The 24,001-nt window shown below is 35.2% G+C and overlaps 1 protein-coding gene across 9 annotated transcripts in view; it reads left to right on the top strand.

Annotated features, from left to right (window-relative positions):
- LOC108977912 (bicaudal D-related protein homolog) overlaps nucleotides 1–24,001 on the top strand; it is a 94,029-nt gene that overhangs the window by 3,635 nt on the left and 66,393 nt on the right. For 4 of the 9 annotated variants that reach the window (XM_018947895.1, XM_018947893.1, XM_018947892.1 and 1 more), the window contains exon 2: nucleotides 2,021–2,220. In XM_018947895.1, the coding sequence (XP_018803440.1) occupies nucleotides 2,038–2,220 (183 nt within the window). In that variant the 5' untranslated portion in view covers nucleotides 2,021–2,037. Of the gene's footprint in view, nucleotides 1–1,569; nucleotides 2,221–24,001 lie in introns of all 9 variants that reach the window. The other 5 variants (XM_018947888.1, XM_018947887.1, XM_018947886.1 and 2 more) reach the window with 2 other exon arrangements.

Below are 24,001 nucleotides of genomic sequence, written 5' to 3'. Positions count from 1 at the left end.
CTTAACGTGCGCTGACCTTCAGTGCAACTGCACCAAACCAAACACATTCATACACATTTACACATTCATTTAGATACATATATAGACCTACATGCATACGCAAATAAATATTTTATAACACAAATGGGAAGGAAATATAGGCGCTTCGACTGCAACGAAACGCCGCTGCATTGCCTTTTTGACGAAGGGGGCGCTGGCGGCCAGGTGGGCATATCATTACCACCGGGTGGAACTAAGCGCTATGGGCCAACATTGTAGATAAACGGTTAATGGGTGGTTTGGCTGCATAAAGTACTTTGCTTGCGCAAAAACAGTTAGGGAATTTTTTTTTAACCCATACCAACAAAAACATTGAAGACGAAGTTGAGAAGGCCAAAAAAATGGTAGAAATCGACTGCACTGACACAAGATTTCCATGTAACCTTAGTTGCCCCGAGATATGAAGAAACAAGATGGATACGCCTGCAGCGTGTTGCTTGTCCCCCATTTGCTTGCTGCACTTTTAATGTTTTGGCTTCGCCTCTTATTTATTGGCCTCGTTCCATTGCGCTCGACCATTCCGTGCACTTAAAGTTGGATCTTCACTTCTTTTGAACTTGTTGCAGTTATTGTTGGGATTAAAATGTTTTTGAATAATGCAACTAAGTTAACAGTTTGTGGTTTAATACAAAACTCCCTTCGTTCCATCAACGTTACATTGGACCTCGTTGGAACGGTAGTTTCTTTAAGGTAAAACGCTGTTTAGTTAAAATCGAAGCATTGTCCCAACCGTACGCTTCATTCTGGTTAAATACTCCCTAACCTCACCATCAACAGCATCGAGCTACTTCTGAGAATAGTTTGGCTACCTGGCCACAACGGAATCTTAGCAGTTGTAAAGCTGATGAGCTCGTAAGCACCTTGTTATCGGCGAATAGAACTGAATAGCTGCGCATCGCGAGACCTTGACTTCCGCGGTCGCAAGACCCTTCTAGTCTAAAGAAGTGCTCAAAATGGTCAATGTCCTATTATAGTCTATGCGAGTTTAAAACTTATTAGGGTCAGATGGATAAAATGTCGCGTAAATTGGAAGTATTATTTTGAGTGACTTTCATGATTTTGGTAGCTCGAAAGTTTTATTATATTCTGTTATTTCTTATGCTTTCAAAGTTATTTAGTTGGATAATTACAATAGATTTTCTAAGAAATTTTGGCGAATGCTATCGAGTTGACAGTCCTTAGTCGAATAAAATGCCGAATCCGTTCCGAGTTCGTAGACCCAATCGTCGTGGGAATGATTTTTAAATCTGATAGTTGGCTGTTTATCAGCACTTAAACTACTTTGAAGCTGCTGATTGCTTATTGGTTGAAATCTTTGTGTTGGTATCATTGATAGGTTCTTGTAGACATTAGAGACACATATTATACATATGTCTTATATGTATCTCAAATGGTGTTGGACTAATCTTTTTCACACATAGCACACATACACATCCTTTGTATATAAGATCTGCCAGCGCTATTTTCGTGTAATGTAATTAAAAAAATTAACCACTTATTTACATGTATATAAATATTACTTCATTCAAGGCATCAACTCGCATTTTAATACATAAATAACCAAACAAAGAGGAGAGAAAAAATATTACGTCTAACTCGCAAAAGCTTCAAACCATCATTTATCAAACATATGAGTAATACTAAACATTTAAGAAACTAATTACTTAAAATAATTTTGTGTGATTTGTGGAAAAAAAAAATTAAAAATCGACGTGTACAAAATGCGCGCTTGGGTTAAATATGCATAAACCTTGGCTAAATCGTAGATCTTTATACGCTGAGCGCGATCGTGATGATCCAGCGATGCGCCATCATCAAAACGGTTTGCACTCTGCATCAGCTATAAACCATAAGCAACCAACCACGTTGATGTCGTCGCCGTCGTCGTCAATGTCGTTGTCTTCGTCGTTGTCGTCGTCGTCGTCGCCATCCTCATCAACGAACATTTTACATAATTCAAGTATTGGTTCCATTAATTTAGAGGATTATATAACCGCAATGGAGGCACGTACCAAAGCATTAGATCGTCAACAATCCGAAGTTGATGTATGGGCACAACTACAACAAAAAGAATCGGATATATTATTAGCCGCCGAGCTGGGTAAAGCGCTATTGGAGAAGAACGAAGAATTGGTGAAACAGCATGAGAAACTCATCGAGGACTATTCCATGAAAATCGAGGTGAGTACAAAGCTTGAACAAGTAAAAATAATTTCACAGTTCAAAGAACTGAGGCGTAGAGAATTGTTAGGAATGGAGATTACCTGTTTATGTAGCAATGAAACTCGAAGTCAATGAAAATACAAAAATAATTTCTCAGTTAAATGAACTTTGTCGAATGTTTAGGGAAAGAGACGCGCGTCTCACAGTTTATCTAACATTGAAAACCGCAGTCATTGACTATTGACTTCCTTAGTTTCTTCAACTCTTCCGAGGTAGATAAGCCAATCATTAGTATACGGCCGGCATGTAAATAGGAGTGTAGGCATTTGTCAACAAAGTGACTAAAGTAAAATTGAACTAACCTCTGTCGAGGCCACTATGTTAATTACGACGCGTAGGGGGCGTTAGCTGCGCAGAAACAATTCAGACAGGAGTCAATAAGCTGATGTGCCCGACACACCTTGAACTTATCGCTCGAATGTTTACCTGTAATCAACATAGAACAAAGAGTGCATATATATATATACATATATATTAGCTCTTCTAGATTATCTAGTATTAGAAAGTAAAACCGTATTGACGCAGCAAAAAATGTAATAGTTTGAATAGCTCTGGACCTGTCTCTTATACACATCTAGATGTGTATAAGAGACAGTATATATATATACATATATATTAGCTCTTCTAGATTATCTAGTATTAGAAAGTAAAACCGTATTGACGCAGCAAAAAATGTAATAGTTTGAATAGCTCTGGACACTGTGGCGTTGCGACAAACAAATAAAAAACGCTGGAATATCAGAATGCATAATTTTTTATGTGGCACATTTACCTTCTGGGGAAAGCGAAAGCTATAAAACCACAAAACCGCCGAACGAAAAACTGTACTGAAAATAAAAGCAAAAATTATTAGTGAAGCTTACATATCAACGAACGAAAAGTTCAAGGCCAAACGACACGAATGACAAGCTCGATTGACGAATATTGTACACAACACTTACGTATATGTATATATGTATGTATGTGTAAGCTTTTAACTATCTCTCAAGCACCAGCTTGTGCTTATCATGTATTGCCTCGTGTCTCTTGTGAGGTGTTGTAGGGGCACTTATATTTATATATAGCGATAGCCTTTCGGTGGTGCTACACCTGTCTTTCCCACGCTCATGGGTGGGTACTGATTTTTTTTTTTGGTTGTTCAACGCGCAAGCAAGTCGTTTTCTATTCGTGGGGGTTCACTGATAATGTATTGTGGCTCGTGTCACTGGAAATGCGCGCCAGAAGTGTCAGGGAACTGATAGTGCTCCTACGATTCATAATGAAGAAGTATAAGTAATGTTTTATATGAGAACTATTATAATGAGGACGCTAAAAACAGGTATTCGCAAAGAAAAGTAAAAATGACTCCTTCATTTACATATATTTAAACGGATCATCATTCAAGCCCAATTTTCGAAATTAAATATTAACAATAACCCGCATTGTCTTAATACAGAAGATACACAGTGCTGTTAGAGAAATTAAACAGTTATAAAGAATACTGATAAAAAAGTATAACTTTTTTAATATTACAGAAATTAGAATCAAATTGGTTCAAACAAATAAAAGAGCAAATCTATTTTCCTAAAAAATTTTCAAAATCTTCAAGTAAGGGATAATTAGTAAGTGAAGCCAAACTCAGTTTCTGTACTTAATATCTAACATTGAACTTCACAATAAAGCAAGCTTCGTAAACTTGCCTCAACTATAGAGCTGAAGAGTCCACAACCAGTCGGCCGACCTGGCATAGTAGCCGGTAATTAAAGCATATTTGTCAAACTGTGGTTAAATTTTTTCCGACCATTCAAAACTCCATGGGCGCAAGTCTAACCAGCTATTAATAATTATTGTTTTGATTTCTACACCCTGTATATTACATCTGAAATGACTACTAAATCCAAAGGGACGCTATGTGTGTCGATTACAAATCCTTGTGCCATACGAAATTCTTCAAACTACCAGAAACGTTTGTTAAGACTAGAAATATATGATGGGTGTCTATTCGCTTTCACAGTTTTAATAAATATAACACCACACAATGACATAATAGTAAGCTTCTCTCTGTTATTTATGGAGATCAGTTCGCCGACAGTTGGTGCAGAACATGGAACACCTGGCTATAAATACCAAAGAAACTACCTCAACTAATATGAATAGCTGTTTTAAAAGAGGCATTAGAATTAAAATTAAAAACCAACCTTCATATCGATTTGAAATAGAAAAGTAGCCGATAGGCGCTTAATTTTTCAACACATATGTCATATTTATTTATATTTGATATTGAACTTCTAACGACGCATTCGATAAAGCACAGCACTATAAACGTCAGTTAAATATTTGCGTTATACAGAGTGTTTCAAAACTAACTTTGCTGCCTAAGTCAAACAGCATTGAAAAAGAAAGGAAACATTTCCATTTCTCGGACATATTTTTCCATTGGGTAAATTTGTGACTATAAATATTTCGTTCAAAAAATTTAATATGAAACATTGCTAGTTATCAAAAATATAAACTAAAACTTACCCTGAAAGAACCCTTTAAACATGTACATATGTATGTACTATATATGCACCATTAGCTCGGGTACAATAACCGCCTGTTACAATGTGTAGAATATTCTTCGTCAACAAACGCAAGATATTCGAAACAGGTAAATAAACAACAAGCGCACAAAAACGCAAATGAAATAAATGTTATGGTGGAATAATCGATGGTACTGGGTTATAAAGGTAAATACAAGCTAAGAGTGGGGTAGTTAGCTCGCGTTATAATGATGATAGGGGTAGCATTATTTTTGAAGACAACATGTGTGGGAAGCAAATAACTTGGGAAGTATTTATGCATGTATACAGTTAATACAAATGAGATATGATGAAAACGCACGAATCAATAATAATTTTTTTGTTGGCATCGATTGGTCTTACTAATGTAAATATTTTATTCTCATGTACATACATATGGATACTATATGTAAGTGGGATTCTTAATTTTTCATATGTAAGCTTGGATTATTAAATTTGTATGATATGTGTAAACATGTGTACATACATACTCCCATGGACAGAGACTTAGCGCATTTGCATTCATAATTAGAAATATTACCGTTAATTTTAAGAGAGCGATATTTTCATGAATTTGTTATTAGTAGATCAATACTGCTTCTGTCGCCTCTTTAAATGCGTGGAAAATAACCATTATAATTTAGCCTCAGATACCGTTAATTTGTTTTTGTTAAATTTCGTCATACATTCGTTGGACAATGATTTAGCGCACTTATAGTTTTCGGTCATTAGTTGTCTTTTCATTGTATTCAAGAGTTTTAGTAATATTACAAATTTTAATAAAATGGTTGGAGGGAAGTACTGTTCGATTGAAAAAAGAAAAATTATTTGGGACCTTTACAAAAACGGTACAAATCAAGTAAAAATTGCTCAAATAGTAAAATGTTCAAGAAAAATGGTGTACAATGCCATCAAAAATGTTAAGAGTGATCCAAATTTGTTAAAACACAATAAAGTTCGTAAGGCCCCCCTCACAAAACAACCCCCGCGAATATAAAATAATTCTTAGATAGTGTAAAGCTGATCCTTTCAAGTCTAAGTTAAACTTGTCAAGTAGACTAGTACGAAGAATATAAATTATAAATTATTTTTATTTAAATGTCTGAGCAGAAAAAACCGCTATTGTCGACAAAAAAATATTAAAGCACGTTTGTCATTCGCTCATAGCCATAGATCAAAATAGATCATAGCCATAAGTTAAAATTTTTGGAAAATGATATTTTTTAAGGACGAAACTAAAATAAACCGGATTGGTCCTGATGGTAAAACATTTGTACATCGTGAAAAAAACCAAAAAGTCAATCCAAGGTACACCAAAATGACCGTAAAGCATGGGGGAGGAAATTTAATAGTATGGGGTTCGTTTTCATGGCGTGGAGCTGGACCCCTATCAAAGATAGAAGGGAATAGGATAAATTTGAATGCCTTAATATACTACTGAATACAATGGAGCCTATGATATTATGTCTGTAAACTGGATCTTTATGGACGGCAACGATCCCAAGCATACAGCAAATGTGGAAAAAACTGGCTTGTGCAAGAAAAAATTCCTCTTCTCGATTGGCCAGCGCAAAGTCCTGATCTAAACCCGATCGAGAACTTGTGGAATGATGTCAAAGAAAAAGTTAGGCAAAGAAAATTTAAAAATTGCGACGAGCTTGGGGCAGGATGCCCCATTATTCCATATTATATTCATATATTCCTTTGGGCAGATGCCAAAGGTTAATAGACAGCTTTCCACGCAGATGTGAAGCGGTGATAACGAATAACGGTCATTCCACTAAGGATTAACCAAGTTTGATATAATATCAAAGAAATTTCACACCACGTGTTAATAATATTTATATTTCTTTGCTGATGTTTTAAAGTTGGCTAAATACTTGTCCAAGCCAATTTTGACTTAATAATGTAAACTGAACAAAACGTGTTATTTTTATTATAGAAAACTATGAAATTTTGGACTACTTTAGTTTCTAGTGAGGTAACAAATTTTTTTTTTTCATTATAACGATTCTACTTTCTTTAAATATAACATTATTAAGTATCATATTTCACATTAAGAAAGTGCGCTAAATCTCTGTCCATAGTTGTATGTTAAAATGTTGCAATGTTTTCATTACATACGTATGAATATTTTACAAATATAGTAGCTCAAATTCTTAGAATTATATGATAACTTAAGAAGTCTTAAACTTCACAGAAACAAATTGTATTAAAAATAAAAGACAATTTAATGCCAAATATAACAAAGTTTGCCCCAATTCCATACGATATTTAGTTCTTTTCTATCCAGCCCGTCAATTGAGAAAAATCGTAACAATGAAAAACCGAGAAATCGCGCGTCAAAGTCTGCCAAGCGATTATATACCTGCTCGGCCTCTAGCTTCGACATCATTTCGAATATCAATAACTTTGGGGACATATTCTTAGATAATTTTGAGAGAGATTTAAGCAAAAAAAAATATCGATTTTTTGAAGCTTCTAAAGCAGTATCCCTTCGTGAGGCTAGATTGTCAGAACAGCGCAGATTGATGTATTACGGTTACGACGACTCCAACAAACAAACATTTGACAGTGGCGAAGACAGATTTTTCGCAATCTCTATTTGCTTCAATGTCATTCTTTCCCATTAGAAAAAACATTTTCAATTCAAAAGTGTCAGAGGTAGTGTCGCCTTGAGCCCAATAACTTGGGAACGGTTGGATGAACTGTCACGAAACTTTGATAATATTCTATTTAAAGAAGAATATTCTGTGAGGTATCTGAGGGGGTTACTCAGCAGATTTTTAGGATACCATCTATTAATTAAAAATTACTACTTTTACAGTAGTATTCACAAAATTTATGGTATCAATATTCTAGAGAATATTGTCTCGTATTCGCTATATTTACAGTATCACGGGAATTTAGTTTTAATTTTCCGGACTAAATCTACAAATTAATTATACTTGTAGATCATCTCCTCTTCCTCTCTGAAATATTTATAATACTCCAGCAGAAAAGACAGAAATAAGAATTACGACAGTTTCAACCAGTTTACTTTCTCTGCGTTGACTTTGAAATATATATCCAACACACGTGACGTCATGAACGAAAGAAGAGGAAGATTTGTTTATAATTATTATGGAAGTTTAACAGTTGATTTCAATGCATATCGCAATCTTATCTTCATTGTTCCTATTTCATCTGGTCTGGCTTTGTAATAAAATTGAGTGAAATACGAAAAAGATCTTACTGCTAATCAAATTTGTTTCTTTAATAGTTTGTATTAAGATCCAGTATAAACTTAAACATTTGACTGAAAACGCCCGCGCTTAACACCTCTAAAGTTGTTTACATCAAAATTGTCTAAACGTTTTTTTTTTTTTTATATACAACAATTACTTTTATCAACTATTTTTTCTTTGCACAGAAATGTCTAACTCGCCCTGCTCATGTTGAAGCAATCTGCGGAGACAACCGGTAATCTTACATAGCCGCAGTCAGTTAACCAAACACTTCACTAATTCGCTAGCGGCTAGAAGCCGAGCCGAATGCCTTTGGAAGCTGGTAAATTGCAGCAATTTACAATGGATTGAATTATAATTGTTTACAATTTCCGATCTAAGCTCGATAGTCACGCATTCAAGATAAACAATCGTCTGCACCGGTAGAGCTTTCGGTCTTTGCAGCTTAAAGTGCTGCTGTGTTTTTAAAGCATGTCTTAAGTTCTGTAATTACAGCTACTTCTTGTGTATGTGTACATGCATATGCATGTATACATATTTGTGTGATGCAGCTGATGAATTACATATTTTAATGTTGAAGCCGCCAAAGGTGCTGGTTACCCAAAGTGATTTTGTTAGCCTTCGCATTCAAAGTGGTAAATTAAACTGAACACGGGTAATCTTGAAACGTTCAGATCGTACATTTTTTTATAATTAAATATTAGAAGCACGTTAGTCGACCAGACCATGTTCATCATAAGTGGCATTTATGTTAGGTTTGGCTTTAAAAATTCGGTAGCTAAATGCAGTGTTATTATTCATGATAGCTGTTTCAATACAATCTTTGTCGTATGATTTATCTTATGCTGTGGCTCGTCGATACTTTTCTAGCCCAATCTGAAGAGCTCATTGGGTTGCGGATGGAAAACGAAGCATGATTCATGCAATTTTATAAAAATTTTGTAAACTTTGAATATTGCTTAGTTTTCGGACTAAAATATTTTTTCTGATGTTGTCCGCTAAGACAAAAATGCTATTTACGATTGAAAGGCTTGCTTACTTACAAACTTTAATTAGTTGTTATTTTTGATTATGAGCTCCAGAGGTACTTGACTTTCCTAAACCAAAATATTCTCGAACAACGCCATGTTCCTATGATACACATATGTATTTCGAGTGCCAGTTTTGTAAAAATCAACGTATATAAATAGCATACAACTACTGACTCAGCAGCTAAAGCTTTATTTATATACATATATGGAATGAATAGAGTCAATTTTGACCACTGGATCTTTTGGATTATTGCACACATAAGCGCTTTTATAAAAAATCTGTTAAATAACTATCGATTCCACTTGACTAAATTTCTTTTGGACCTATCTTCTATGTATATTTCGTCAGTCAAAATGTATCTTCTTAACACAACCTCTGTTCAATGTGTTTGCGATACCGAAAGTGTTCCAAGGTACAGCACCACTTTGAATTTTTATACAAGTTATCCAGCAAGCAATTAAAAATCAAGAGTATTTAGTAGGAACACCATCAATACAAATCGGTAAAATTTAATTTTCAGTTTCTGAAAAATGACTATCAAGCAGCCAAAACCCGCTCAGCTGACAGCCTTGAATTTCGGTATCATTAATCAATTGGTTTCTTTCGGCTTGGAGTGTTGCTGTTGAGTTGAGTTGAAAGCGAATTTAAGCCAGTAATAATTTGGTGGACTTTCAAGACACAATTTAAAGATTTTTCTCAGTAAAGTGACTAATAAGTTTACTAATATACTTCTTCTTCTTTACAATAATATTCACACAGACTTGAATATAGGCGGCATCTTTGGCAATCTAAAGATTACAAATTTCAATTTATTAATTAAAAATTTAATTGGGTTTTTAAGAGATAACAAAACAGCCCCTCATTGTTGTTGCTTCGAACAATAAAAGGTAGAATAATTAAATGCCATGGGCAAAAAATGCTGTTTTCAAAAATTAAAGTTCGATTTATTTTGTCTTCGAATTTTCTATTATCTATTTAATGACTTTAAATTATTGTATAAACCATCTGTTTGGATTTCCATATTCGAACATTTGTTTCTAGTCATAGTATGTTACTTTTTGTTTTCATTTCGACAGTAACTCAAATTTCTTCTCCTTATAAATGGTGATCCATTTCGAGGTTCCCTTTGAAGATTATCTCTTCCAAATGATGGCCGCGGCTACGTCTTAGATGGCACATCCGTTGAGTCTAAGTCTCTCCGAAAAGTGATTAGCTGGAAACGAGGAAAGGAATATTTGGTAATTTATTTTTCCTCAGTTTTACTGGCTTTTGCACATCTAAACTACTTAATTTAACTTAATTCGAACTTATATTTGATTCTACTCTGTACGCGTTGTTATATTTTTAGCCTTTGCTAATACTGGTGATTTTGATAAGATTTTAAAGTTCACCTTAAACAGCCCTTACTTCTGAAGAGCATCTTCAGGATGTTCATTAGGAACCAAAATTTTTATGTCAGTACACAATTTAATTCACACATTTAATGCTAGAAATATTAACAAGAAAAGTAGAAATATGTAATACTTATATACATTTATGGCTTACTGTATTTTTTCTTCTGAAGTTAGCTAATTTATTTGCAATGTAAATAATTTTGAATATACATATGAACATATATATGTCTTACTCATTAAAACTTCACGAGCCACACCTAAGTGAACAAAAAATTACAAATATATATAGAATGATACATATGTATGTACATATAGGGTATATAGTAAATCGTCATATATGTACCTATATGAGGGGAATATACTCATCATCGCAAAGCACAACACAAAACACACGGGATGTCAGTCATTGCCTTGACTTAGGTCACTTCTCATTTTGCTTTGCTTTCTCTATTTTTTTTTTTTTTTTTTTTGGTATTCCTATTTGGTAATTTCTCATCAGCCTAATGGACATTAAGCCCTATTTTTCTGCCGACACATTATTCACCAAACCCAGCATTTGTCTGAAACACACAGTGCTATTCAAATATTTCATTTCGTTTGCCGCGACACTTGTCGTTTACCGTTGTCGTTTTTCGCATGAAATTTTGAATATATTAGGCAGAATGTCCATGTTTAAGCAAAAATTGTGAAGAAATATGTAAACTTTTTGGGCGCGTTTTGCAACAATAACAACAATGCGCAGCTATGAGCCCTTTTACATTTTTTCACCTTGAATTACTATTCAGTCTCATGGTATTCGGAAAGTATATATTTTGACTCACTTGCGAAGACATATTACTGTCACAGGCTATGAGCGAGTTAAGGCATTTCTTGGAAGGTAAATATATATGTACATATGTTTATATAACTATTTTTATTGACACCTATGTATATTTGCACAGGCTTCCAACCTAAATTTATTCGTATTCATTTATATATACAATTTTTTTTTTGAGCCCATTGGCATATGAGTGACATCCAATAACCATTGTTGCGCGTGTTTTTTAAATATTTTAGTAGCTATGTTTCAGCAACTTTTGCTAATATTTCGATTATTGCTACTATTTCGTCTTTAGTCATCCAAATGCAAATGAATGCTCTTTGTGCAAATGTTTTTGTTGATGCTTCATAAAAATTCAAAAGCGACTTACGCTCTTTTGCATGCAAATGTAAATAATATTTATATACAAATGCAATTGGTTTTGTTGCTTTTGCTCTAATACTAATTAATTGAAGGCACTTTTGCGTATGACTAACGATTTTAAAATAATCCGTTAAGTCGGAAATCAAATTGACGCAAACACAAAAAGAGCAAAATAGCAAGTACATATCTTAGAAAAGTCTTATTCCATCTAAAATAATTTTATTTTTATATACATACAGTATTGTTGGCACTAAACGCATATTCAACAACCACAATGGGGTCTGGGCTATCGCACTATATGCACGTATTAGTTTCATGTGTCAAATAACTGTGGTTGTCTCAAGCCCAAATGGTTCAATAAATTTCAGAATTCAGACTGACAAGAATAAAGCAGCAGACGTGAGAATTTTGCTAAAATCTCTTTTAGCCGTTTTTGTGGTAATATTTTTATGTATAACATCTTAAGTCCGCTTTAGTTTCGATAGGAAGGTTAAGTTGTAAAAAAATTCTGTTAATATACTCAAAGCCTTTTTGGGGGAAATTTTGGTTTGGCTTTTGGTTCAAATAAAAAATTCAAAGCGCTGACTTCTGAATGACTGACTTCAAAGGATCATCCAAAAATGTTATCTAGTCCAAAGATATTCCTTAAGCCAATTACTAAAGTTTAAAAGTGAAAATAATATATGTTTCCACTGTCGGGTCCTTGTAACACGAACATCTGGATTTCAAACGACAAAGTTAGTCAGCATTTCTCAAAATTTTCAAGGAATATTTTTATCAACTAAAACAGCAGCAACCGTGCGCTAGATTAGCACACCTACATTGATATTTCTGGTTTTATATGAGACTTTACCTTCCTTTTACTGGAATTTGTGTAAATAACAAAACGAAACCAAGATTTGTACAGCAGCCACGCTTTTTCTCTAATTCCGTTTCTGGAGCTAAGTACAGGCATTATATAGTAATAAGACATTTAAGTAAGAAAGTATTTAATAAATCATTAAATTACAAAATTTTCGACACCGATTTTAAAAATTCTTCAATTTTGTAAAACCTTAAAGAAGTTACGCTGGCGTGCCACCACAGAACTCACTTTTTCGAGACACAAGAAGCCAAAACTTTAATGGTTTCCGCAACACCCTTAAAAGTTTGTTTATGGCGCACAATATTTCTGAGTATTGACCACCACCCGGCTGACAATTTAAGATTTAAGAGGTTCTGTATTAGAAATATGTCTGACAATTTATAATTTATAAAGGTTCTGTCGATGGAACGGTGAGCGGTACGAGATATACAACGACATTGATATAGTTCAGCGAATTAAGATACAGCAGCTACGATGGCTAGGTCATGTCGTCCGTATGGATGAAAACACTCCAGCTCTGAAAGTTTCGACGCAGTACCCGTCGGGAGAAGCAGAGGAAGAAGAAGACCTCGCATCCGTTGGAGAGATCAGACGAAGACGGACCTGACTGAACTCGGCGCGCTGTTGTTAACTCAGTTAGCGGTTTCAACGCTACTAAAGAAGAAGAGTGTAATGCAAAAAACAACACAACAAGTTGTAACCAAGAATTCTCCCACCAACTAATATTTGAAAATATTGTATGACCTGAAGTAAAAGCTTAGGCATTTGAAAGCTATACGATTTAAGAAAATGCTGAAAAATGCCTCTTTTCTGAGAGAAAAACTTAAAGTCAATAATCTATCGCATTGCATTCTTGGAAAGTATGTATTGCCTTACCTGTCGCATCCACAGAATACCGGAAGCAGTGACAATTGGATAACACTGTACTGTATTGATAACACACAATGAGATAGCCATTATAAGCTTCTTTTCAAAACACCTTTTTTCAACAACACGCTTTTCTCATTCAATGAAACGACGAAGAAAATGTGTGAAGAATGATCCAACACAATGACTTGATGGTGATTATTGCGGCAATTCAAACTATTTACAACACGGTACTGTGGCATTAAGCGGGTTTTAATTGGCTAAGAAGGCGTGCGTGACAGTGAGCGTCAAGAGGACGGTGACAGCAATAAACGCTGGAGTATAGAAGTATATAAAAGTGTATATAGTTGCAAATGATATTAATTTGAATGCTCATAAGTTTATGCTTATATGATGTATGGGTGTGTGTTTAGTATGCGTGTAGAATATTTATAGCATCGACTGTTAAACGACTTTGTTGCGCACAGTTAGGCGAACAGTCATATTGTTAAACATCATATAATACATATGTACTCAGTTACTGTTAACAGTTAGTTGTTAGCGTTAAAAGACACCCATGGTCTATTTACAGTCCCAACCTCGGCTTCCATTTTATTATTATTGCCGCACAATTGGCCAATATCAGCCGCCATAAACTCAAATACATACATACATACATGCAACGAAATGCAAGTGCTTGTCGCTGCTGCGTGAATGGGAACGGTAGTCTCGGCTTATGACTGTTGAATGAGTTCTTTGGACTTTTGACGACTTCTGCTAACTTCCAGCTGCGCGGCGTCGCGGTCTTGCTATCAACGCGCCTAAGCTGCTTTATGGCGGCGCGAATTGCGCCAAACGTGTTGTTCTTAATTCGCTACACCATCGCCAGCATTGCGGAAATTATTACTGATTTTTATATGCCTGCTACTTTTGCAACACACCACGCACACACTGCCACGCACAAAACTCTGCACATGCGCTTTACCGCCGAGCTGCCGTCCGTCCGTCTGTAAAGTCATAGAAAGACCTCACAACTGGTTTTAAATTACAAATGCAAATTAAAGAAGAGAAAAAAAACTAGAAGAAAAATAAAAAGTTATAAAACGCTGGACAAGACTGGCCAACAGCAGTTGTTAGGCCAAAGGCTAAACTTGCAGAACGTGTAGAAAACGCCAAGCAAAATGCCGCAGAATATTTGTCTGTATGTATGTTTGTAAGACACACTTCTATGCTGAACTTGCTAAGCCTTTCGCGCTGACGACTTTTGCCGTCTGAATGGTCGTGGGGCAGACACGACACAAAGTTCGCTATAAAATCGTTATGTCGAATCCCAAATAGAATAGCGTCGTTTGCATTTCGAGGTTTGCCAAATATTTAAGAACGTGTTCTGGTAGTAAATTCCCGTTTGGGCTGGTGCTACTTGACTAGCTTAGAAAATTAAGAAATGCAATCTTTTTTTTTGCGCTGCGAGTTGGTCACACGTATTTTTGAGATTGCGAAAAAAGTGGAAAGCGGAACTTGTACGCTTCGCAAGCAGCTATTTTTGGTGTTTGGGTGTGTTTGAGCCATCAAATGTTATGCTTTCACAACTTTATTAACACTTTGGTTACCTCAGCGAGTCTAGCTGGCTTCCCACGTTCGACTAGAAGTTTGTTATGAAACTCTCCGTAACTGCTCCAAAAGCAGCACAAATATATAACTGTTATGAGCTAAGGAAGCACTAAAACCATTGAAAGTGGAACAACTTAATAGTAGAAATTACAATAAGTCTGGGTTTCGAAGCCGATTAAGGTTGGATATAGAAGATAACTCAAGATTGCTTAGATTGAGTTCCGATGTACAAAGCTACTGTTCAGAAATAGAAATCACTCAGGTCCATAAAGTGTAAATATGAGGGCAGGTGTGGATATAATTTTTAATGGGAGCAGGATGATAATGAACCTTGAGATCTTAACAGAACCTACAACAAGAGATTACAGTCAATCTAAGCTCTTAGTCAGAGTTACGCTTTGAACAAGATATTCCCGCGCCAACGAAAACATAAAATGTAGCTTAGACCTTTTAAGTTATCGGACCACTACAGTATATTTCATTTTCAGCTCTTTGCTATTGCAAAAACATCTGGCATACACCTGCAGACAATTCCAGAGCCAACATCTACGTAAACTGCCCAAAAGGCAGTTCCTGGGAACGGAACTCCATTTGGCATCGTAAAGGACCAAAACTGCGTGCTATTTGGCTTGCCAGTTTTACCTAATATAATCTAATCTTATGTTTTCTTTAAAAAATGCTGTGTTGGGACTACAGAAGCTTGTTAGGACAAGGGGATGATATTGTTGGATCTCCTTTAAACATTCTTCAAAAAAATTTTGAAAATGGCTGAGGTGGTCCGGGTACGTTCCGATTTCATACTATTGGAGTGCTGCAGGATAGTCTAGAGGTGTCATAACATGAGTAACTTTCACAATTTCATCATATAGTAAGGAAATAAACATGATCTCTCTTTTTCAAACTCTATTAAAAATGTGGCAATCTTCCGAGTCACTCAACAAGGCCTCAATAGGCTGCCTAAAAAGATATTAAAAACTTTGATCTTAATCTGCCTAAAACTTCCTAGTAAGTTATGTTTGTTTTAGATTTACTAACCTTTTTTGCCACACGGCGAATTTGAAAAAAATTAGTTCATTTTCGACCAAGCAAGTAGCAGTAAATTCCTGAAACATACTTTACCCAATTCTAGAATATACTTTTTAAAAACTTTAAACTGGTTAAACCCCTTAGAGTTAACTGATGCCTTTAAGATCGGAACGTTCCAGAACTCAGAATATCACAAGCGAAAGAAATAACCGCTTTCTGACGTAACAGCCGTTCTCGAAGTAACTAAAGATGTATACTATAATGTATATGACCTACGACCAACTACATACTATAGGATTTCGATTTGCATCCGCTTTCTGTCATGAAAAGGAGCTTTGACCTCATTTTTTCAGTACGTCATTCCTAAGTCCGTTACTCATTAAGTATTTGCACATTCTAATGCCCGGTAATTTTTTTTTAATACCCCACACACTAATGCTTATACTAAACTAAAGTAAGCAAATTCAAAGTGATTTCGCAATGGACAGCGCTTTGCATACGGGTTTTAGTAAAACAAAAACAGAAAAAAACATAAAATAAAAATGTATACCCGCTATGCATTTAGTGGTGACATAAACGTTAATGATTTTTATATTCAGGTTACCACAGGCACCTACACAATGTTATAAGTATACCATAATTAGATGAATGTATATAAATGTGTACACTGGCGTTGGTTACATTTGTTATGGAGGGGCGAAGAAAAACCAGATATTTGAAGCGAAAGGCTCTGATGAAAATTTGGCATAGAGTGATCTCTGAAACTTTAAATTGAACCTTTTGAACAAAATTCAAAGTTTGGCTCTTAACATTTGTACGAAAAAGATTTTGGTTTGTTAGTGAATTTTTAGTAGCCCCATTTTCTGCAGACCCATACACATTTTTATGCTTATTTAGAAAATTAAAAAAGCTGATTGTAACATTAATGCGTTACAGCCGATTTCCATGATAAAAAATTTAGGTATTTAAAGGAATTTCTATTAAAGAGTGCTCGGCTAACGCTTTGGACCCCATTGCCCGCCGCCCTTTTGAAAACACTTGTTTCTATTTGCAAATACATTTTCATATATGTAGATATACAGATATATATGTATATATAAATATCAATTTGTGTATGTATGCACATACATATGTATATATGAATTAATGTGCTGCCATTAGTCCATCTTTATAATTGAAGTTGAAATGGCAACGAATTCGCATTCGCATTTGCATGCCAACACGCACACGCCAGCGCACGCACACACGCATGCAAATACCAACAGAGACACATACATAAATAACTAGCATTGCGGCCGATTCTGGAGCACAACTATAGCGTGGTTGTTGTTATTCGTTTCAACATTGCTTTTTCATATTTCGTTTAGCTTTTATAAAACAAGAAAAAAAACTAAAATGATGAACGCATGTTCGTAATATAATATATACTTCCACACACACACAAATACATTTACATACATACAACTCTACAGCTACAATGGTGTTGGGCCCAGGAGGTGAGTGGGCGGTTGGGAGAGTGTATAATTCAAATGAACCGTTACATGTTTGAATGTGTGTATGTTTAGTTTGTATAGGCATAAGATAGTATGAGTATGAATTGTGTGTGTGTGTGCGTGCATTGGTCATAATCGTACCTGTGCCGCTTTAGTGTCGCATCACATTTGCCATAATTACTTTCTGCGTTGTAATTGTTGTTGTTGGCATACGCTGTCACATACTCTGATATGCAAGCTTTGCCATATACGTACATATGTATATAAAAGTGCCAGCCGCTTGTTGCCCGCTCACCTCACACTCCTTCTCGGCCCATCGGCCCAAGCATGCAGTTTAACTTTCATATTGAGGTGCCAACTTTTTGCCATGCGTGTAAGAGGGTACCTACCATTTTCTTGTTGTTTTTCGCTTTTCTGAGATCAACCGATGACTCAGACAGACTCTAGTTGGCTAGTTGGTATTTTATGATTATTATTCTTTTTTATCTCATCACTCTTTGTGCACTCGTTTGGGAACAATTTGTTTTGCCTTTCAGTTTTTACTGTTTTTTTTTCCATATTTTGGTATTTTTTTTTTTTTTTATTTATATGTTGTTTTCGTATTTTGTTTTGTTGTTTTCTTTTTTAATTTTTTATAGTTGTTTTTTATTGCGTTTCTCTTCGCTTGAAACATTATATTATATTTCTCAGTCTATGTATGTTTTTATATTTTTGTGTAGTTGTTTTAAAGGTAAAAAGTACAGAACTGGTTTCCAGCAGCACTTCCAAATTGGCCAACACCAACAAACAGCTGTGCAAATCTACACTCACACATACACAAAATCATATAAACACACTTACTCATACAGCAAACAAAAACAACTCGCATTCAATTTGGTTAACTTCATTAAAACCACAAAATCATTTAAATAAATTGTTGTATGCAAATAAAATTTTACAGGCCATTGTTGTTGTTGCTATCTTCTGTTCATTCTTCTATTTCATTCCATTTGCTACCATTTTCTGGGAACTTTTTTATACCCATTTGATAGTTTTGCACAACCGTCCGAAGCACTAAGCGTCGTGGTACATCTGCTTGGTGAATGGTGACTTCAATCAGGTCGGTGAATGGTTCACACCATTGACACGTTGCTAAACTTTGCGCAATACATTTTACATAAAAACATCTTCCTAGCACGAAATTACAAATTATGTCCACTACATGTCGCTACCGCAGCTTTCCACTTCAAATATTGCTTGTCGATGTCGGTGGGCGTTTCTGGTAGGCGACCCATCGATTTTGCACGCCAACACACTAGTTTCACGCTTTGTTCTCGGTGTTTTGAACTCTTCAAGCGTTTGTAGACATAAATTCACAATGCTTTGTGTCAATTGCTGTTAATGGTCACTCTATTATTGTTATTTTTATACCACAGGCTGGTTCATAAAGTGGTTTCTTCTAGAACATTAACAAACAGAAAAGTCTTATTAGCATTATGATACTAAAACACATTGGAAATCATTATCGATAATCTTTTTCGGTTATTTAACTTTGACTCAGATTTAGCGATCTAGTATAACGGCATAAGTAAATACCAAATTTTAAACACAAAAGTCCCCTTTCTAGGACAATTTCCTTTTGGTTTGTTAAAACATTGCAACAGATGCTGAAAACCACTCGGTCTAACAGTAACAGCGAAAAGATGGATTTATTCTTCTATATAATCTTAATCTTGAGAAATACAACTGTTGGGACAGTCCCAAAAACTTTCCGATACTGCTTCATTTTATTGTCACCCAATCCTTTGGCCTAATTGGGGAAAGTATCAGTTTCGGCGAAATACTGCGAACCAGTACTTGAGTGTTAAATATACTTAAACACATTTTTCATTATCCATATTAAGAAATTTCTTTACATCAACGAGTTTTTCCCATCAGAAAGCAACGTTTTATCGAAACAAGAAGTTTAATGTTTCCATTGTAATCAGAAATTGCAAAGGCTGTATAACTTGAAGGCAATAGCTTAAGAAAATATTTATGAAATGTCATGAAATGATGAAATGAGATTATTTTAGTTAAATGTAGTACTCTAAAGCCAGAATGCAGAACTTTTGTCTCTCTCTCAGTAGGAAAACTTAGTCCTAAAAAGTTTCAAACTGAAAAACTTTACTTACTTGCCATATCGGAATGAGAACGATTATAATATACTATTTTACTTGCCCTATCATCTGCCAGAAAACTACGTACATACGTACGCAGCCGCTTTAGTGCAACAACTTGGCTTCGTAAGGTTTCTTTATAAGCACAAATTCAGCTTCATCTGAAAAGACGATTTTTCGCAGAATATCATTTAAAATAACTTAAATAAAGTTTTCCAAGTTTTTTCAACGAAAAACTACTAATTTGTTTAGACAAAGAAATAAAACTGTTTTTATTTAAATATGATTAAATATTTTCCATGGTTTTTAACGCTAAAGGTGCTCTTAGTTTTGTTAAACATTGGTCTAAAGAATTTAGAGACCGCTTACCACAAAAATTCTTTTTACATCTCTGCTGAGGCCTATATTTGAATATGCTTCCGGGATATAGAACCCTTGTTATCAAGTTCATTCTGAGAAAATAGAGTTCGTTCAAAAACAACTTTAACTTTTTGCCTTACATCATTTGCATTGGGATACCAGTTTAAATCTTCCCACTTACACTAACCGTTTAAAACTTATAAGCCTCCCGACACTCGCTAGTTGTAGGCAGATGCTTGGTATAATATTTCTTGTAAAACTCACAAACGGGGCAGTCTGTTGCCCATCTCTCTTATCTGATATTAATTTTAACATTCCCGCTCGCTCTACCAGCCAGTTTAGACCTTTACTTTTAAAATTTTCTAGAACCAATTTTGAGTTAAACGAACCATTACGCCGCATATGTCATGATTTCAATTCTCCTTCCAGCACATTTGATCGTACAGACTCACTCTTTACCATTAAAAAAAAAAAAAATTTTATCTTCTCTTAACAAGTAACATTTAAAAAATATAAACTTTAATCCCATTCTTAATTTCGGCTGTTGAAATTTTTGTTTCTGTAACTGAGCAGCTTAAGATCGCAACGCTTAAAACTCTTGCCTTTTAAGGCTCGGCTAATTCCGCTCGTTCGCGGATTGCTCCCTTCGCGTCGGTTCGGCGGGGGGAGGGTAATCGTTGGGTTTTATTATTATTATTATGAAAAAAAAAATTTTTTTTTTGTTTGTCAACCACCCTTTATAGAAACCCGCGCATGTTTCTTTGTTTGTAAGTACAGGAAGCTAACAGGTAGAACAAGTTTGCCAAAAATAGTGCTAATACCAATTTGTAAATAATGATTGGTCCACTTAAAATGTCTATTGCGTAATTAACTGTGAAGTTCGAGGCATTATGACGCACAAGTTCCTATTTAGGCTCTTAAACATGCGCTCAATAAATATTGGATTATATAGTACATACATATGTATGTATGTTTAGACAAGCGTGCTATCATTTACGCACTATTAATTAGAATGTTCTGCGAGAATGTCTTAGGAAGTTTGATGGCATGAGGGTAGATAACTTTAGTCTTCGTCGTGCTTAAATGGAAAAGAGTGCTGAAATATTTACAAAATCTTTTGTAACAATGTTCCTATGGAAAATTTGCTTGATTTCCTGAAATTTAACTCAAATTCTTTATCTTTTTATATACTATATGAAGTTCTTGGTAAGGACTAACCTCAGAGCTACATGCCGCTCAGGAATGACCACATATCAAATCTAGTCACTCTTAGCCACAGGACTATACCCGTATCGAGTGAGAGTCTACCCAATATTTTTTATTGAGAGAATGACCAAGTCACTATCAAACCGACACTACTGCAACGATTCTACAAAATTTTAAATAAATCCTTATCGAGTTTTCCTAATTCGTGAAGACAGTGCTCGGCTGTTGAATAGTTATATCCCTAACCAAGGACCAAGTTCTGATACATGTAGGACATAGGTGCTTCATACTCAAATCTAAAAACTGCAACCGATTGGAACAGATACATTTATCCCCGGGCAAGGCTTCCAAAAGTTATGTAAATTTTACACCCACTTTTCAGCATTTGACTCTAGATTTTAAATAATCCTTTTGCCTAATTTTGCCTATCAAAAGCTAGACAGTTTTTGTATCCTTGAATAGAAGTTTGATACTCGATAGGAAAAGCTAACATTTGATTTTATTGTCTATTACAGATCTAAGCACTCTTCCAATTCTCGGCTCGCTTAGTTTCAGTGCTGCTCGCTATATTTTGTATGTTATAATATAATAGCAACAACAAAAAACATAGTTGAATTTAATACAAGACAGCATCTGATTAATTAGGTGAAGTATAACTATCTCTCTCTATCTCTCCCTCTCTTTTTAACTCTATCTCAGTATTTTATTCGATTCGTTAATCTCTAAGTTTATGAAGGAGGCTATTGAATCATTTTGTTTAATATCTAATAACTCACAGTAGATAATAAATATGCTTTAAATCAATAAAAAAAACTCTCTTATATCCGATTATAAGCACATCACAACGGTATCAGAACCAATGCTGGTCTTTTTAAATTCGTTGAAAATCTATCTCAAATGAACTGACACCACATAAGCTTCTTGTGCGTTCCCACCAAAAAGGTCACATATGTATTTACAACAAATATATTTACTTGTATTTGTGTATATTTGTATGTATGTGGTAGAAAATATGTTAACACTGACATTAAGTAAAGCTCTCCGGCCCGTCGTCAACAGCCAATTAAATTGTTGACTTAAAGCATTAAAGCTACGGTCAAGCACAGTACGAGTATATCCGCTAGAATAGCCCCCTCGCAGCGCCACTCTAGGCGACCTTTAATGCGGCTGCGCCAGCCGCACCGCATGCCCGTGTTAATTCGTCAATTCGTTAGCGATTGCGCACCACAGTTGGCCTTCCGGCTCGACTATCTATATGAATATACCAGTGTATATATACTAAAATATATATAGTGTGTATATATAATTCAATATATACATAGCTGGTCAACCCAGTTTATGATTCACCGCACGTTCGGACGCAAGCGCAGCGCCGAGTGGCGAGCGTGTAACTAAAGCGACGGCGAGCCAGCGGGTGAGTTGGCGAGCGCGGCGAATTAGCGTTAGCGGCGCGTCGAAGCGTGTTGGACGTGCATCATATGATGGCCAGTGTCACTGGTGGCCACCACTGCTGGGACGAATGCGGTCTTGCGGACGCTTGCGGGGGCCACAGCTAATTTTGTTATTATTATTGTTTCCATTTGTATGTGTGTGTGTCTTTTTCCTATACATACACGCTTTGCTACTTTTATTTTTGCGCTTGTGGATGGTAAACCTTGAAATTTTTGCGCTTTTTAAAAAGCTGTATAACAGAAGCGTTTTGTTTGCAAATTTTATTTTATTGAAAAGTAAAAAGCAAATGTTTCTTACTCGATTCGCTTGAGCTTCATTAAATTAGCTAAAATGCAAATTAGCTGTTTTACGGAATGTTTGTGCGAAATGCCTTTATGTGCGTTTGTATTTTAAAAGTCATAAATTTAATTTTAGTTTCTATGTAATAAATTAATTTCCAAACAAAAGTGTTTTTCAGTTAATTTTTTATACATATTTAAGAGTAAACAATGAGCCAACTTAAAAAGCGAAAGTCATGGGAACAAAAAGATACATACACATATACACTGACACGCTTATGTGGTGAGACGAATTGTTGAAGAAGCTTCTGCGTTTCCGTCCAATTATTGTGTATTTGTAACAATATGCTGGCTAATTGGCCAATTTCTGTTTGGAGTTGTGAACAAATGTCATTATTTATGAGAAAATGCCTTTTATGCAGACATTTCCGTTAAAAATAATTTTTATGAAAGATTCAACTCTTAAAATTAGCAAATAATGAAAGGTACATACATGTATATGTACATTAACACTAAAAATACTACACTTACTACTATGAGCAGAAAATATTAAGACTTTGTTCATAATTTGAAAACTCTTAATTTTTTTCTCAAATTCTAAAACATATAATTCTCAAAATAATCCCCCTTGCCCATATACACTTGTGGCAACGTTTTTTTCCAATCTTCAAAACAGTTTTTAGAGTCAATTTCTGGATTAGCCTTCATTGCGATTAGCGCTTCACGCTTAATGTTTTCAATGGACTCGAAACAGGTTCCTCTTAGCGGTCACACGAAGCTAAATGAGGCGAATACGGAGGTTGCGCATGATATTAGCTGAAAATTTTGCTTAAACTCACAAAGAATCATTGCGGTATACGACAGTGTATTATCTTGGTGCAAAAACGAAGAGCTGTCGACCCACAATTTTCGCCCTTTTTATACTCTCGCAACAAAGTTGCTAAAGAGAGTATTATAGTTTTGTTCACATAACGGTTGTTTGTAAATCTTAAAACTAAAAGAGTCAGATATAGGGTTATATATACCAAAGTGATCAGGGTGACGAGTAGAGTTGAAATCCGGATGTCTGTCCGTCCGTCCGTCCGTCC

Source organism: Bactrocera latifrons, unplaced genomic scaffold (genome assembly GCF_001853355.1).
Source record: "Bactrocera latifrons isolate USDA-ARS-PBARC rearing strain unplaced genomic scaffold, ASM185335v1 scaffold_97, whole genome shotgun sequence".
Lineage (NCBI taxonomy): Eukaryota > Metazoa > Arthropoda > Insecta > Diptera > Tephritidae > Bactrocera > Bactrocera latifrons.
This window is presented reverse-complemented; position numbering and strand designations above follow the sequence as displayed.